General features: G+C 45.8%; 1 protein-coding gene across 6 annotated transcripts in view; it reads right to left on the bottom strand.

Annotated features, from left to right (window-relative positions):
- Nucleotides 1-12,978, bottom strand: part of specc1la (sperm antigen with calponin homology and coiled-coil domains 1-like a) — a 364,982-nt gene that overhangs the window by 10,193 nt on the left and 341,811 nt on the right. For all 6 annotated transcript variants that reach the window (XM_078226760.1, XM_078226763.1, XM_078226764.1 and 3 more), the window contains exon 15: nucleotides 8,600-8,659. In XM_078226760.1, the coding sequence (XP_078082886.1) occupies nucleotides 8,600-8,659 (60 nt within the window). The remainder of the gene's footprint in view (nucleotides 1-8,599; nucleotides 8,660-12,978) is intronic.

Here is a 12,978-nt window from a genome sequence, read left to right as displayed (position 1 = left end):
ATTGGATAGGTAACTGGCTGTCTGATTGAAGACACGGTGGTGGTGGATGGAAAATTTTCAGATTGGAGGCGGGTTGCTAGCGGAGTGCCACAGGGATCAGTGCTTGGTCCTCTGCTCTTTGTGATTTTTATTAATGACTTAGAGGAGGGGGCTGAAGGGTGGATCAGTAAATTTGCTGATGACACCAAGATTGGTGGAGTAGTGGATGAGGTGGAGGGCTGTTGTAGACTGCAAAGAGACATAGATAGGATGCAAAGCTGGGCTGAAAAATGGCAAATGGAGTTTAACCCTGATAAATGGGAGGTGATTCATTTTGGTAGGACTAATTTAAATGTGGATTACAGGGTCAAAGGTAGGGTTCTGAAGACTGTGGAGGAACAGAGAGATCTTGGGGTCCATATCCACAGATCTCTAAAGGTTGCCACTCAAGTGGATAGAGCTGTGAAGAAGGCTCATAGTGTGTTAGCTTTTATTAACAGGGGCTTGGAGTTTAAGAGCCGTGGGGTTATGCTGCAACTGTGCAGGACCTTGGTGAGACCACATTTGGAATATTGTGTGCAGTTCTGGTCACCTCACTATAAGAAGGATGTGGAAGCGCTGGAAAGAGTGCAGAGGAGATTTACCAGGATGCTGCCTGGTTTGGAGGGTAGGTCTTATGAGGAAAGGTTGAGGGAGCTAGGGCTGTTCTCTCTGGAGCGGAGGAGGCTGAGGGGAGACTTAATAGAGGTTTATAAAATGATGAAGGGGATAGATAGAGTGAACGTTCAAAGACTATTTCCTCGGGTGGACGGAGCTATTACAAGGGGGCATAACTATAGGGTTCATGGTGGGAGATATAGGAAGGATATCAGAGGTAGGTTCTTTACGCAGAGAGTGGTTGGGGTGTGGAATGGACTGCCTGCAGTGATAGTGGAGTCAGACACTTTAGGAGCATTTAAGCGGTTATTGGATAGGCACATGGAGCACACCAGGATGATAGGGAGTGGGATAGCTTGATCTTGGTTTCAGATAAAGCTCGGCACAACATCGTGGGCCAAAGGGCCTGTTCTGTGCTGTACTGTTCTATGTTCTAACACGTGTTTCACAATAGCAAGGTCAATCCTTCATCTTTTTTCACTTGCACTGTCAATTAAATGTTATCCCACAAATAACATTCAATAGCCAAACTGTTTTCCGTATGACCCTTGTGTGGAATTTCACTAAAATATTTGACAAATAGAATCCCATATTCAATGCTTCCACAAGAGCCAATATTTCTGCAGCTAAAGTACGTTATTTTCTTAGCTTTGCAGTCTGAAGGGCAACATTTCCCCTTTTTATCCGAATACAACACAAACCTGCTGTAATTGAATACCCATTGGACAGATTGCCATGAGCAGCGTCTTCATAAATAACCAGTTTCATGCTCTTTGAGTCACCAAAACATGGAAATCTAAGTACGCATTTCTTCATACTTAATTTTTAAAATGTTTTATTGGTCTGTTAAACAGACTTTAGGTTGCTTCATCATAGCGATTAATTCCAATACATCAAAACTAGCATCTGGTTTTGTCTAGGTGCATAACAAATTCAATTGACTATCAATCTTCACAACTGCTCTTGTCGAGGGTTATGGGGAAATGGCATAAAAAAGAAGTCAAGGCCGGCATAGAGAATCAAAGAATCATAGAATCCCTACAGTGCAGGAGGCCGCCATTCGGCCCATTGTGTCTGCACTGACTCTTACCAGGCAGAAAAAAAAGCAGAAAATCCTGGAAGTCATTTTAGAAACTCAGTTTGGACGAGTTTTGTCACTGGCACATTGAACAATACTCCCTTTCCATGCTTACCTGTCCTCTGTGCACACAGCTCCTCCACAGCTTCCTCTTTCAGAAGCTGTAACAAAGTTAGTAAAGAAGAAAGGTCTCAACAAAATCATGTCAACATCTCACTCTGGCTGGTTCTGTTCATCAAGAGCACGGTTCTCTTCAAGCCATCCAATATGGCTAGTTGTGGGTAGCACAACGGTTAGCACGGCTGCCTCACAGTGCCAGGGACCAGGGTTCGATTCCCAGCTTGGGCCACTGTCTATGTGGAGTTTGCACATTCTCCCCGTGTCTGTGTGGGTTTCCTCCGGGTGCTCCGGTTTCCTCCCACAGTCTGAAAGACATGCTCGTTAGGTGCATTGACCCAAACAGGCGCCGGAGTGTAGTGACTAGGGGAATTTCACAGTAACTTCATTGATGTTAATGTAAGCCTTACTTGCGAGTAATAAATAAACTTTACTTTACTTTGACTCTTACTTACCAACTTCCTTTTTTTTTAACTGGTCGGTGCAACATCGTGGGCCGAAGGGCCTGTTCTGCGCTGTAATGTTCTATGTTCTATCATTATATGACTATCAACTTTACTCAATCAGCAGCAATCTCATCTTCAAATCAGAAAGTTGTGGTTCAAGTCTCACTGCAGACATTCGGTACATTAGCCAGGCTGACACGCTAGTGCCGTACTGAGAAAGTGCTGCACTGTTGGATATTGATCCCTCATCCAATATCACAAAATAGTCTTTCATACATTACTGTTTGTGTGCATATAGGTTGCTGCATTTCCTAATCTATAACAGTGATTTCAAAATTATTTCTTTAGCTGTGGAACACAGATATCCTGAGGTCATGAAAGACACCATATAAATACAAGGCATGCCTGTTCTTTAGATCACATCGGACTCTATCAATTGTTAAATAAGATTAAATAATAATTGATCAAATAAGAGAGGAGAAAACCGGGAATTATAGGCCGGTTAGCCTGACATCAATGGTGGGGAAAGTGCTGGAGGCAATTATTAAGGATGTAATAACTGAGCATTTGGAAAATGGTGACAGGATCGGTCCAAATCAGCATGGATGCACTAAAGGGAAATTGTGCTCGACAAATCTTCTGGAATTTTTTGTGCATGTGACCAGAGTGAACCAGTGAATGTTGCGGATCCGGACTTTCAAAAGGTTTTTGACAAGGTCCCACACAAGAGATTAGTGAGCAAAATTAAAGTTCATAGCATTGGGAGTAATGTATTGACATGCAGACAGGAAGCAGAGAGTAGGAATAAACGGGTTCTTTTCAGAGTGGCAGGAAGTGACTAGTGTGGTACCGTAGGGCTCAGTGCTGGGACCCCAGCTATTCACAATATACATTAATGATTTGGACAAAGGAACTGAATGCAATATCTCCAAATCTGCAGATGACACTAAGCTGGGTGGCAGTGTGTGCTGTTAGGAGGATGCTGAAAGGCTGCAGGGTGACTTGGACAGGCTGGTTGAGTGGGCAAATACTTTGCAAATGCAATATAATGTGGATAAATGTGAGGTTATCCACTTTGGTGGCAAAACAAGGAAGGAAGGAAGATTATCTGAATGGTGGCAATTTGGGAAAAGGGGAAGTGCAACGTGACCTGGGTGTCATGGTGGAACAGTCATTGAAGGTTGGCATGCAGGCACAGCAGGCGGTGAGGAAAGCTAATGGTATGCTGCCTTCATAGCAAGAGGATTTGAGTATGGGAGTAAGGATGTCTTGCTGCAGTTGTACAGGGTCTTGGTGAGGCCACACCTTGAGTATTGTGTGCAGCTTTGGTCTCCTAGTTTGAGGAAGGACATTCTTGCTATTGAGGGAGTCCAGCAAAGGTTCACCAGATTGATTCCTGGAATGGCAGGACTGACATATGAAGAGAGATTGGGTCGATTGGGCTTGTACTGACTAGAATTTAGAAGAATAAGAGGGGATCTCATAGAAATATATAAAATTCTGATAGGACTGGACGAGTTAGATGCGGGAAGAATGTTCCCGATGTTGGGGAAGTCCAGAACTAGAGGTCACAGACTAAAAATAAGGGTTAAGCCATTCAGGATTGAGATGAGGAAGAATTTGTTCACCCAGAGTTGGGAACCTGTGGAATTCTCTACCACAAAAGCTGTTGGAGCCAGTTTGTTAAATACGTTCAAGAGGGAGCTGGACTTGGCCCTTGTGGCTAAAGGGGTCAAGGGGTATGGAGAGAAAGTGGGAGTGGGATACTGAAAATGCATGATCAGCCATGATCATATTGAATGGTGGTGCAGCCTTGAAGGGCCGAATGGCCTACTCCTGCACCTATTTTCTATGTTTCTATTCAACTATCACCTCATTGTTGGGCCTTTCTTGACAATTCTGAAATGAGACGGGGACATGCACGTCAGATCTTCACCAACGTGTGCCTTTGTGACCATGATGTGGAGTTGCCGACATTGGACTGGGGTAGGCACAGTAAGTAGTCTCACAACACCAGGTTAAAGTGCAACAGGTTTATTTGATAGCACGAGCTTTCGGAGCGCCGCTCCTTCATTAGGTGAGTGCCCATGACAAATGTTCTTGAGGGCAAATACAAAACATGTTCCCTGGCATTGAGTGTCCACACTAACTACATGATTTGGTGGACTATGTGCTTTGCACACTGGTGACATATTTTAGGATGGTAAGAATGGGCAGAATTGTCTGCCCCTGCCAGTGGTGGGTATTGCAGTGGCTGACAGCACTTCATTCAGTGCGAATGAAAAACTCAGTTTCTTGCTAGTGGAAGAACTATCTTGTTCTTCTGACTTTCAAGGTGGATTGAGTTTCCCACTGAGTAATGTTGGGAAACCCATTTGCATTCATTAGCATCTTATGAATGCTCATTCAAAGACCAACTTGCCGGAATCACGTCCCCTCTCTAAATTAAATAGTTTGCTTTACAACTGCTTCCAAGTGGCTGCATCAAGCAAGTTTTAAAGTTTATTTATTAGTGTTACAAGTAAGCTTACATTAACACTTTAATGAAGTTACTGTGAAAATCCCCTAGTCGCCACACTCCAGCGCCTGTTTGGGTACACTGAGGGAGAATTTAGCATGGCCAATGCACCCTAACTAGCACATCTTTCGGACTGTGGGAGAAAACCGGAGCACTTGGAGGAAAGCCACGCAGACACAGGGAGAACATGCAGACTCTGCCCAGGCAGTGACTCAAGCCAGGAATCAAACCCATGTCCCTGGCACTGTGCGGCAACAGTGCTAACCCTTTTGCCACCGTGCTGCCCATTTCACTTCATCCACGACTCAGGAGGTCAGTAATGCTGCTTTCGCCTTCCATTTACATCGTCACGGACATATATCAGGTGCCTGTAGCACAAACCATACCAAGACTAGAGGGGGAGGGGTGAGATGGATACAGGACTGGGGAACAAGAGGGGAGGAGTGAAAGACTGCTGGGGATGAAAGTCAAAAGACTGCCTGGGGATGAGGCCACACTATCAGGAGCCTGCCCTGGCACTGTATAGGCAGGGTTAGAGGGCTTTGCATGGCACTTACATTTTGGTCCTGGATTTGAGCAGGAGAGGTCCTCTCTGGACAGTGATGGTTGTGCACGGAATACTGTCATGCGTGGTCAGTCGCCTAAGGAATTTGTTCCTTGTTAGAGTCATAATATTGGGAGACAGAGGGCAGTTATATTCAGGGAGGAATCTGGATTCTGTAGGGCGGCAATAGTAAAGTCAAGGGGATATATTGGATAATCTCATGGACTTGTTTTGGAAAGGGTGCATTTGACCTCAAGAAGGGAGGGGTCAAATCAAAAATGGGTATGGGGCCATCAATATTGAAGGCAAGGTGGGGAGGGGAGGCAGGGGGGAGGGAGGAGACACGAGAATATCAACTTGAATGATAACAGGGTCAAGGGTAACGAGGGAAGCTATATAGTAACAGGAGTGATAGGAAGTGGAGATGGTGACTGTGGAGGAGGATGGGAGGAACCTGGGGGGTGAAAGGCAGAGGTTGGAAGGTGTTGGTGGCACTCAAAAGGGTAAAGAGCACCATCAATGAGGCAGCTGCAAAAACAAGCTTGGAAAAATGATACAGGGAGGGTCTCAAGGTATGTGGGAGGAGTTAAGCATTACTATTTTGAGTCAATTGAAGAGGCACCCTGTTAGTTATCTACTTAAGCATGGAGAACATACTAAAATGAGTATTGATTTTGAGGGTTAAATGTCCATTGAAGGAGCACTACTCCTTTACTAATGGGGCGAATTCATGCTTGAATCCACAAATCTTTGGGGCTACTTTTAAGTTGGTCTGAATAGCCATCTGTTCCTGACAGAGTCATGTAAAAAGGGAAAAAAAAAAAATCAATCAAAGGTCATGGCTACAGGACAGAAGCTCGATGCGAACCACTAGCTTCAATAAACCCAGTGAAATGGTCATAACCCTTCTTGGCCTGACCTGCTGGAAGCGAGAGGGTCTCTGGCAGAGGGGAAGTGAAGTGGTATGGCTTCGAGTGTCAGGGTGGATGTCCCTGGCGTGCCTGCTTGGCACTCCTCCTTCCCTTGGGTGCCTGATGGACCCATCCTGACTCCTTGAGAAGGGCACCTGGAGGGAGGTCAAGGTGCCCTGCTAAAATGCACTCATGCTTAGAGTGATGGTGTGCAGGTCCGAGCACAAATCTGGCAGAAACTGCTGGACCTGGGTCTTCAAGGCAGCTGCCGCCTTTCAGTGGAGACTTCAATGCCTTTGTATACCAGATGCATGATTGCAGATGGAGTGTGAATGGATTCCTCCACCCTTTGGTCCAGTCTGCTGATGGCCTGGCTGCTATGGCCCAGTCCAGAGGTTCGTCACTGGGCTGTGCCTCAGCAGGAGTCTGGTCCTTAGCTGTGCTCCAAGTGTGAGAGACCTCGGCGGTCACTGCCTCTGCCAGCTGTGCTCCCGTGTCTCTGAGGCAAGGACCAGATGAAGTCGAGTCCACTCTCTAAGTAGGTTCCACTGAGATGCGTATATGGGCGCTGGTGGAAGATGCAGGTGATTGCAATGATGAATTCTCTGAAGACAAAGTCTTCCTCCTCCGAGTTATCTGCAGGATGACATTCTCTGCCTTTTCTTGCTGGTACCTGGAATAGAGAATTAGTGATTGACTGAGCAGTGTCATACATTAAAGATCACTCGCAGTCATTGTCTGCATGGTGTTGAGGTGTACTGGATGCAACCTCACTGAGCTCTTCTCCAGCGAGCTCTTCAAAACCGGATAGGGTCCGGATCTCAGTGTACCCCCTCTGGTCACGGCATCCTCTCTTTTATTATCGCGGAATCTTAATCTGTATGAAGGCAGCTGGATTTCTGTAACCCCAATGGGTGAAAGCGCAATTCAGATGCATGCATGCCTATTCTCTCTGCTCAGCCAGCCCCAGTAAGGGATTAAGTTGCCACTTGTGCAGGAACCTACATAATATGCACAACTTAAAGTGGCTGGCAGGCATTCAGTGCTGATGTTTCATTTGTTGGTTGTGTGAGACATCCCTGTGGACTCTAACCCTCAGACTGCCTGATGTCCTTTGACAGTTTGGAGTGAGAAGGGGTTTCACTTACCCTGGCAGAGCATGGCTGATCATTCATGTTTTTCCTGCACTGAAGGGTGGTCTTTTTCTGGGCCCACGGGCATTAACCTCCCCAGCAACCTCTGCCCAGGCCAGCGTGGTCAGGTGGGGAACTTCCTGCTCCCATCTCTTGGAAAGAGGTCCTCCTGCCATTTCTGGGTGGACTGGAGGAGAATCCACAGGGAGAGCTCGCTGAACCAAGAATCTTGGAGCCCTCCGCAGCTCCTGGTCTGCTCTGAGCGAGTATCGGTCCGAGTGTCATTTGAATATAGCACGAGGATCTTTGACACCAGGATGTAATGGCAGGGTGGCGACTTCCTGCCTGCCCCACCACCAGGTTTGCTGAGCTCCTCGTTGATCCTAATGAAGTGAAAAGTGGAAATCACTCTGACCTTCTTTCCCATCACCAGGCTTAGTCTCCAGAAGCGCAAGATTCTGTATTCATGAAATAAATAAGCTGTCCGTTGAACCTACACGGAAGCAAGTTTAGAGTACCGAGGACTGAAACTACTAGAATGCAGGGGGATGGTGGCGTGGATTATTACCCTGGAGTAAGGCTGGCCTGGATTCAAACCCAAGTCCCAGATATGAAAGCTTAGTGGGTAGATTCATGGAAATTGCAGGGTTTTTTATTGATCTTCAGTAACACTGCCCTTCCTGAAATCAAAAACTCAAGTTTGGTAAACCCAGGCTACAAACCCGTACGACCACAGCACAATGTACAGATTGGATCAAAACTGTTAGTCTGTGGTACTGGTTGGATACCAACGAAAAGTTTGATTTTATAAGTACTCTTAAATTTTAAACGCTTCCAGCAGTTTATTTCCACAATGATAAAACAAACAATAGCCTTTATAGAATAAACATTTAAATAACATCTGGTGTTTCAGCAAACTCTCAATAGTCTGAAAAGTAAGTATTCAGTATACAGAACTCTGAAGACTGGGAACTGGAAGTGGCTCAGTCTCCTGCACAGTCCTTACAATGTTTAGACCAGAGATAAAAATCTGTACAAGGAAAAAAACTATTTAAATATAGAAAGCATAACAATTTCTAAAAATTTTAGTGACTTCCGGGAATGTAACGTTGAATTAACAAGAGAATAATAGAAAGCAGAAAGGAAGTGACTTGCATTCTGTGACTTATAATTAGGAGCTTAGCGTTTCGTTTGAGTGTTTTATTTAAAAGTTTACCAGTGTGGACTTGATGCCAACGCTTTCAGCTGCCTGGAAGGCCAAGGAAAAATTTCTTCGCTGTAAAATAGAGACACAAGAGCTTAGAAAGCTGTTATTTAAAAAAAATCCAGCAACAGTACCATTTATTAACCCTAAACCTGTAGATGGGAATTCAACAAACGGTAAGGTGTTTGCTAATACAGGTCTCTGTGGCATAAGTGACATGTGTTTATCACAACGTACACCAGGCCTTAACATCTGGACCTTTTTGGAAATGTACGGTCTATTGTTGCTCCTCACAATCCTGGTTACCACATTTTGAGACAAGGCTGAGCGAAACCAACCACCATGGGGTAGATTTCCAGCTTTCCGTCAGGCATATATCTGCTGGTGTGGATCAGCTGCTGGTGATAAAATGGTTCTTCTCAAACAAAGAACAGTACAGCATAGGAAACAGGCCCTTCGGCCCTCCAAGCCTGTGCCGCTCATTGGTCCAACTAGACCAGTCGTTTGTATCCCTCCATTCCCAGACTGCTCATGTATCTATCCAGGTAAGTCTTAAACGATGCCAGCGTGTCTGCCTCCACCACCCGACTTGGCAGCACATTCTAGGCCTCCACCACTCTCTGTGTAAAAAACGTCCCTCTGATATCTGAGTTATACCTCGCCCCTCTCACCTTGAGCCCGTGACCCCTCGTGATCGTCACCTCCGACCTGGGAAAAAGTTTCCCACTGTTCACCCTATCTATGCCCTTCATAATTTTGTACACCTCTATTAGGTCTCCCCTCATTCTCAGTCTTTCCAGGGAGAACAAGCCCAGTTTACCCAATCTCTCCTCATAGCCAAGACCCTCCATACCAGGCAACATCCTGGTAAACCTTCTCTGCACTCTCTCTAAAGCTGCCACGTCCTTCTGGTAGTGCGGCGACCAGAACTGGACGCAGTACTCCAAATGTGGCCTAACCAGCGTTCTATACAGCTGCATCATCAGACTCCAGCTTTTATACTCTATACCCCGTCCTATAAAGGCAAGCAAACCATATGCCTTCTTCAGCACCTTCTCCACCTGTGCTGCCACCTTCAAAGATTTGTCGACTTGCACACCTAGGTCCCTCTGTGTTTCTATACTCTTGATGGCTCTGCCATTTATTGTATAACTCCCCCCTACATTAGTTCTTCCAAAATGCATCACTTCGCATTTATCTGGATTAAATTCCATCTGCCATTTCTCCGCCTAATTTTCCAGCCTATCTATATCCTGCTGTATTGCCCGACAATGCTCTTCGCTATCCGCAAGTCCAGCCATCTTCGTGTCATCCGCAAATTTGCTGATAACACCAGTTACACCTTCTTCCAAATCATTTATATATATCCCAAATAGCAGAGGTCCCAGTACAGAGCCCGGCGGAACACCACTGGTCACAGACCTCCAGCCGGAAAAAGACCCTTCGACTGCTACCCTCTGTCTCCTGTGGCCAAGCCAGTTCTCTACCCATCTAGCCACCTCTCCTTGCATCCCTTGAGCCTTAACCTTCTTAACCAACCTGCCATGAGGGACTTTGTCAAATGCCTTACTGAAATCGATATCGACGACATCCACGGCCCTTCCTTCGTCAACCACTTTTGTCGCTTCCTCAAAAAACTCCATCAAATTTGTAAGGCACGACCTCCCTCTTACAAAACCATGCTGTCTGTCACTAATGAGATTGTTCCATTCTAAATGAGCATACATCCTGTCTCTAAGAACCCTCTCCAACAACTTCCCTACCATGGATGTCAAGCTCACTGGCCTATAATTACCTGGGTTATCCCTGCTACCCTTCTTAAATAACGGTACCACATTCGCTATCCTCCAATCCTCAGGGACCTCACCTGTGTCCAATGAAGAGACAAAGATTTCCGTCAGAGACCCAGCAATTACATCTCTTGTCTCCCTGAGCAGTCTAGGTTAGATGCCATCAGGCCCTGGGGATTTGTCAGTTTTAATGTTCCCTAAAAAACCTAACACTTCCTCCCTTGTAATGAAGATTCTCTCTAACGGGTCAACACCTCCCTCTGAGACACTCCCAGTCAACAAGTCCCTCTCCTTTGCGAATACCGATGCAAAGTATTCATTTCTCCTGCAGAGACAGTGGTTATTGAGCTCTGCGTGGGATTAGCAGCAGCATTGCAAAGCACAAGGCTCCAGCTATGATCACACTTCCTTTCCCATATTGCATCTTTAACATGGACTGCCCTATGACTTGGTGTATTCCTAATTGTCCCCATCTTGTTCTTTCCTATATACCAGCTTGACCTGCTTGATTTTGAGCTTGGCTTTCGTGGTGATCGCACATTTAGTGGGTCTCCCTGTGGAACAATTATATGTCAGTTGAGAAAGTTGGCCTGTGGAGACTGCCCTGTAACTGACCATTAATTAGGTGGAGGCTGACACTTAGCCAGTGTGATTCCCTCTCAGCCCCAGGCTTGCTTCTTTTGCTACTGGACAGTTACCTTCCCCTTGATCACAGGTGCAGCCCAGGTACGGAATTATGAACAGTGATTCAGTGACGAATTTATACCAAACTATAGGAAGGAAGTGATTGTACTAGAGATGGTGCAGAGGAGATTCACTAGGATGTTGCCTGGACTGGAGCGTTTCAGCTACGAAGAGAGGCTGGTTAGGCTGGGGCTGTTTTCCTTGGAGCAGAGAAAGCTGAGGGGGGGGACCTGATTGATGTGTATACAATTATGAGGGACATAGATAGGGTAGACAGGAAAACTTTTTCCCTTTTGCAGAGGGGTCAATAACCAGGGGGCATAGATTTAAGTTAAGGGGCAAGAGGTTTATTGGAGATGTGAGGAAAAACTTGTTCACCCACAGGGTGGTGGTAATCTGGAACTCTGCCTGAAAGGGTCGTAGAGACAGGAACCCTCACAACATTTAAATATTTAGATGAGCACTTGAAACGCTGTAGCATACAAGGCTACGAGCCAAGTGCTGGAAAACGGGATTAGAACAGATAGGTAGGTGCTTGATGGCCAGAGCAGACACAATGTGAATGGCCATGAGAGGTTATCCACTTCAGTAGCAAAAATAGGAAGGCAGATTATTATTTGAATGGGTGTAAACTGAGAGAAGTGGATACTCAGTGAGACCTCGGTGTCCTTGTGCATCAGTCGCTGAAAGTAAGTGTGCAGGTACAGTCGGTAAAAATGGTATTTCGGCCTTCGTAGTGAGAGGATTTGAGTACGGGAATAGGGATATTTTACTGCAATTGTATAGGTGAGGCCATACCTGGAGTACTGTGTGCACTTTTGGTGTCCTTATCTGAGGAAGGATGTTCTTGCTATGGAGGGAGTGCAGCAAAGGTTTATACCAGGCTGATTTCTAGGATATCATAGATTCGCTACAGTACAGAAGGAGGCCATTCAGCCCATCAAGTCTGTACTGACCACAATCCCACCAGGCCCCATCCCCACAACCCTATGCATTTACTCTGCTAATCCCCCTGACACTAGGGTCAATTTATCATGGCCAATCCACCTAACCTGCACATCTTTGGACTGTGGGAGGAAACCGGAGCACCCGGAGGAAACCCACGCAGACATGGGGAGAATGTGCAAACTCCACACAGACAGTGACCCAAGGCTAGAATTGAACCTGGGATCCTGGCGCTATGAGGCAGCAGTGCTAGCCACTGTGCCACCGTGCCGCCCTCAAGTCTGCCATATGAGGAAAGACTAAGTCAATTAGGATTATAGAAACATAGAAAAACTACAGCACAAAACAGGCCCTTCGGCCCCACAAGTTGTGCCGAGCATATCCCTACCTTTTAGGCGTATTCATTGGAGTTTAGAAGAGTGAGAGGCGATCTCATTGAAACTTCTAAAATTCTAACAGGGTTAGACAGGGTAGATTCAGAAAGAATGTTCCCGGTGGTGGGGGTGTCCAGAACTAGGTTATAATTTGCACATAAGGGGTAAACCTTTTAAGACTGAGGTGAGGAGAAACTTCTTCATCCAGAGAGTGAATCTGTGGAATTCATTACCACTGAAAGTACATGAGGCAAAAATGCTGCGATTTCAAGAAGGAATTAGATATAGCTCTTGGAACTAAAGAGATCAAGGGATATGGGGGAAGGCAGAATCAGGGTGTTGATTTTGATGATCAGCCATGATCAAAATGGTCATTAAGAATGGCGGAGCAGGCTTGAAGGGCAGAACGGCCTATTCCTACTCCTTTTTTCTATGTATGTTTCCATCCTATAAATTGCTATCATCATGGAATCGGAGCGAGCGAGTGGCGGACAATGGAAATGTCCATTGACCTCTGGTGGGATTTTCCAGTCTCGGGTCAAGTGAGTCTGTAAAATCCCACCCTATGACTCTATAATTTCCAATTTAGACATCAACA

The sequence above is a fragment of the Mustelus asterias genome, chromosome 13 (genome assembly GCF_964213995.1).
Source record: "Mustelus asterias chromosome 13, sMusAst1.hap1.1, whole genome shotgun sequence".
Lineage (NCBI taxonomy): Eukaryota > Metazoa > Chordata > Chondrichthyes > Carcharhiniformes > Triakidae > Mustelus > Mustelus asterias.
The sequence above is the reverse complement of the archived record's forward strand: the minus strand, read 5'-3'. Positions and strand labels throughout refer to the sequence as shown.